This window comes from Miscanthus floridulus, chromosome 16, assembly GCF_019320115.1.
Source record: "Miscanthus floridulus cultivar M001 chromosome 16, ASM1932011v1, whole genome shotgun sequence".
NCBI lineage: Eukaryota > Viridiplantae > Streptophyta > Magnoliopsida > Poales > Poaceae > Miscanthus > Miscanthus floridulus.
In genome coordinates this window covers 71,548,731-71,550,654 of record NC_089595.1, presented here as the reverse complement: position 1 = coordinate 71,550,654, position 1,924 = coordinate 71,548,731, and the positions used below count along the sequence as shown (strand labels likewise).

Below are 1,924 nucleotides of genomic sequence, written 5' to 3'. Positions count from 1 at the left end.
TGAAGACGCTGGCATGGTGGCATAGACCCATTGAAGGCCTCCTTAGCAGACCTCTTGCTGTTCTCCATGCCTTCAAAACTATGAGAAAGCAGAATCACACCAAAGACACGGAAGGTTTGGGACGAAGCAGGTTGTTTTTTGATCCACAGCCATGGCCCATATATATAGCCCGGGAGATGAGAAGATAGGCTTCACCAAGGTTGTGGAATTAAAGTCAGATATGGAAACGGATCGACACTCTAGAAATTCAGGGGACGGATCATGAAGAGACAATAGATTTGGATTTATTGCTTCCCATAATTACAAAATATCGGGGTTTGATACGAAGGGTTTACATTAATTGGCGATCAACCCACCAAGACTTCTTTGGATTGAAGGGAGTCCGGATCCCCACAAGGCCGAAGGTCATCATGGACCAAGTCATATTGGCCCGTTGATAAAATTGCATCAGGGGAAGAGTAAAGGCCGCCTGCTTAAAAGATGCCCATATACCCAACCGATTTCTCTAGTTCATGCATCCACCGAGCTGACCATGGAGATCAAGACTCTTACGTCGCGCGTGGCAGCGTTGGAAGCGAACAACGCTCCGCCATCAGCCCCGAAGCGTGAGGAAGAGGGGCGGGCCATGGGCCACGGTGTCATCACATCACCACAGGGGAATGAAGGGGGGACTCTGATCCTCACTCATCCCCTGGCCAATGGTCAGTTATCCTCCTCCACTTCCCCAGTTCATTACCCTGTTGCGTCTTCCCACAATGAAACCCGTTTACCAAAGGCCCAGTTTCCCAAATTTGATGGGTCTCATCCAAAAGTCTGGAAGGAAAAAGCAGAAAAATACTTTGATATGTTCAATGTATCGGTCCATCGCTGGGCTCAGTATGGTACCCTCCATTTCAAAGGGCATGCTGCCTTATGGTTGCAAACCTATGAGGCCCAGCATGGGGTAGATAACTGGGTTGATCTCTGCATTGCTATTGAATCTAAATTTGGGAAAGACCTCTATCATAACTCCATGCAAGAATTACTGAGCATTAAGCAAATCTCTGATGTTCAGGATTATTATGATAGGTTTCAAACTGTCATGCATAAAGTGCTGGTGCATAACAACCATTTAGATGATGTGTTTTTTGTTAGTAAATTTCTTCAAGGCTTGCATCCTGACATCCGTGCTGCTATTGTTTTACATAAGCTGAGAACAGTTGATGTGGCCTTGTCATTGGCTCTTATGCAGGCTAATGTGTTGGAATCTCAACCAAAGTATTTTGTCAAGCGCAATTATCGCGACTACAACAAGTTTCCTGGCAAACCACCGCCAGCTGCAGCTCCTGGTGTTCTGGGAGCACCACCAGCCGCCGACACCAAGCCAAAGTGGGAGGACAAGCTAGCCACATTGCGCGCTCAGCGGCGTGCACAAGGTCTATGCATGAAGTGTGGCGAGAAATGGGGTCACAACCATAACTGTCCAGATAAAGTAGCCTTGCATGTTTTGGAAGAGTTTATGGAGCTGCTCTCAGATGACAGTGTGCCTGATCAAAATGATTTAGATTCTACTGATGAAGAGGAAGCGGTGTTTGCTCTGTCTCAGTCCGCAGCAGTTGGTGTTTTAGGCAAGAAAATAATCAAGCTCCATGGCATCGTCAAAGATCAACAACTGCTCATCCTCATTGATTCGGGCAGCACCTGCACGTTCATTAGCTCCAACATGGCCAATGCCCTCAACTGTGTCTTGACGTCTGCTCCTCCCATTCAAGTAGTTGTGGCCAATGGTGATAAACTTCAGAGCAACCATCAGGTCCTCAACTTCAGCTGGTGGTCTCAGGGACACACATTCACAACTGATGCTCGTGTGTTGCCCTTGCAATACTATGACATGGTGCTAGGCATGGATTGGTTGGAGCAACACAGTCCCATGTGGATCCACTGA

The 1,924-nt window shown here is 47.4% G+C and overlaps 1 protein-coding gene across 1 annotated transcript; it reads left to right on the top strand.

The window, feature by feature from the left end:
- Window positions 1-532: 532 nt before the first annotated feature.
- LOC136510821 (uncharacterized) lies at window positions 533-1,924 on the top strand. The gene has a single exon (XM_066505150.1). It carries the CDS (start codon window positions 533-535, stop codon window positions 1,922-1,924), a length of 1,392 nt encoding a protein of 463 aa, XP_066361247.1.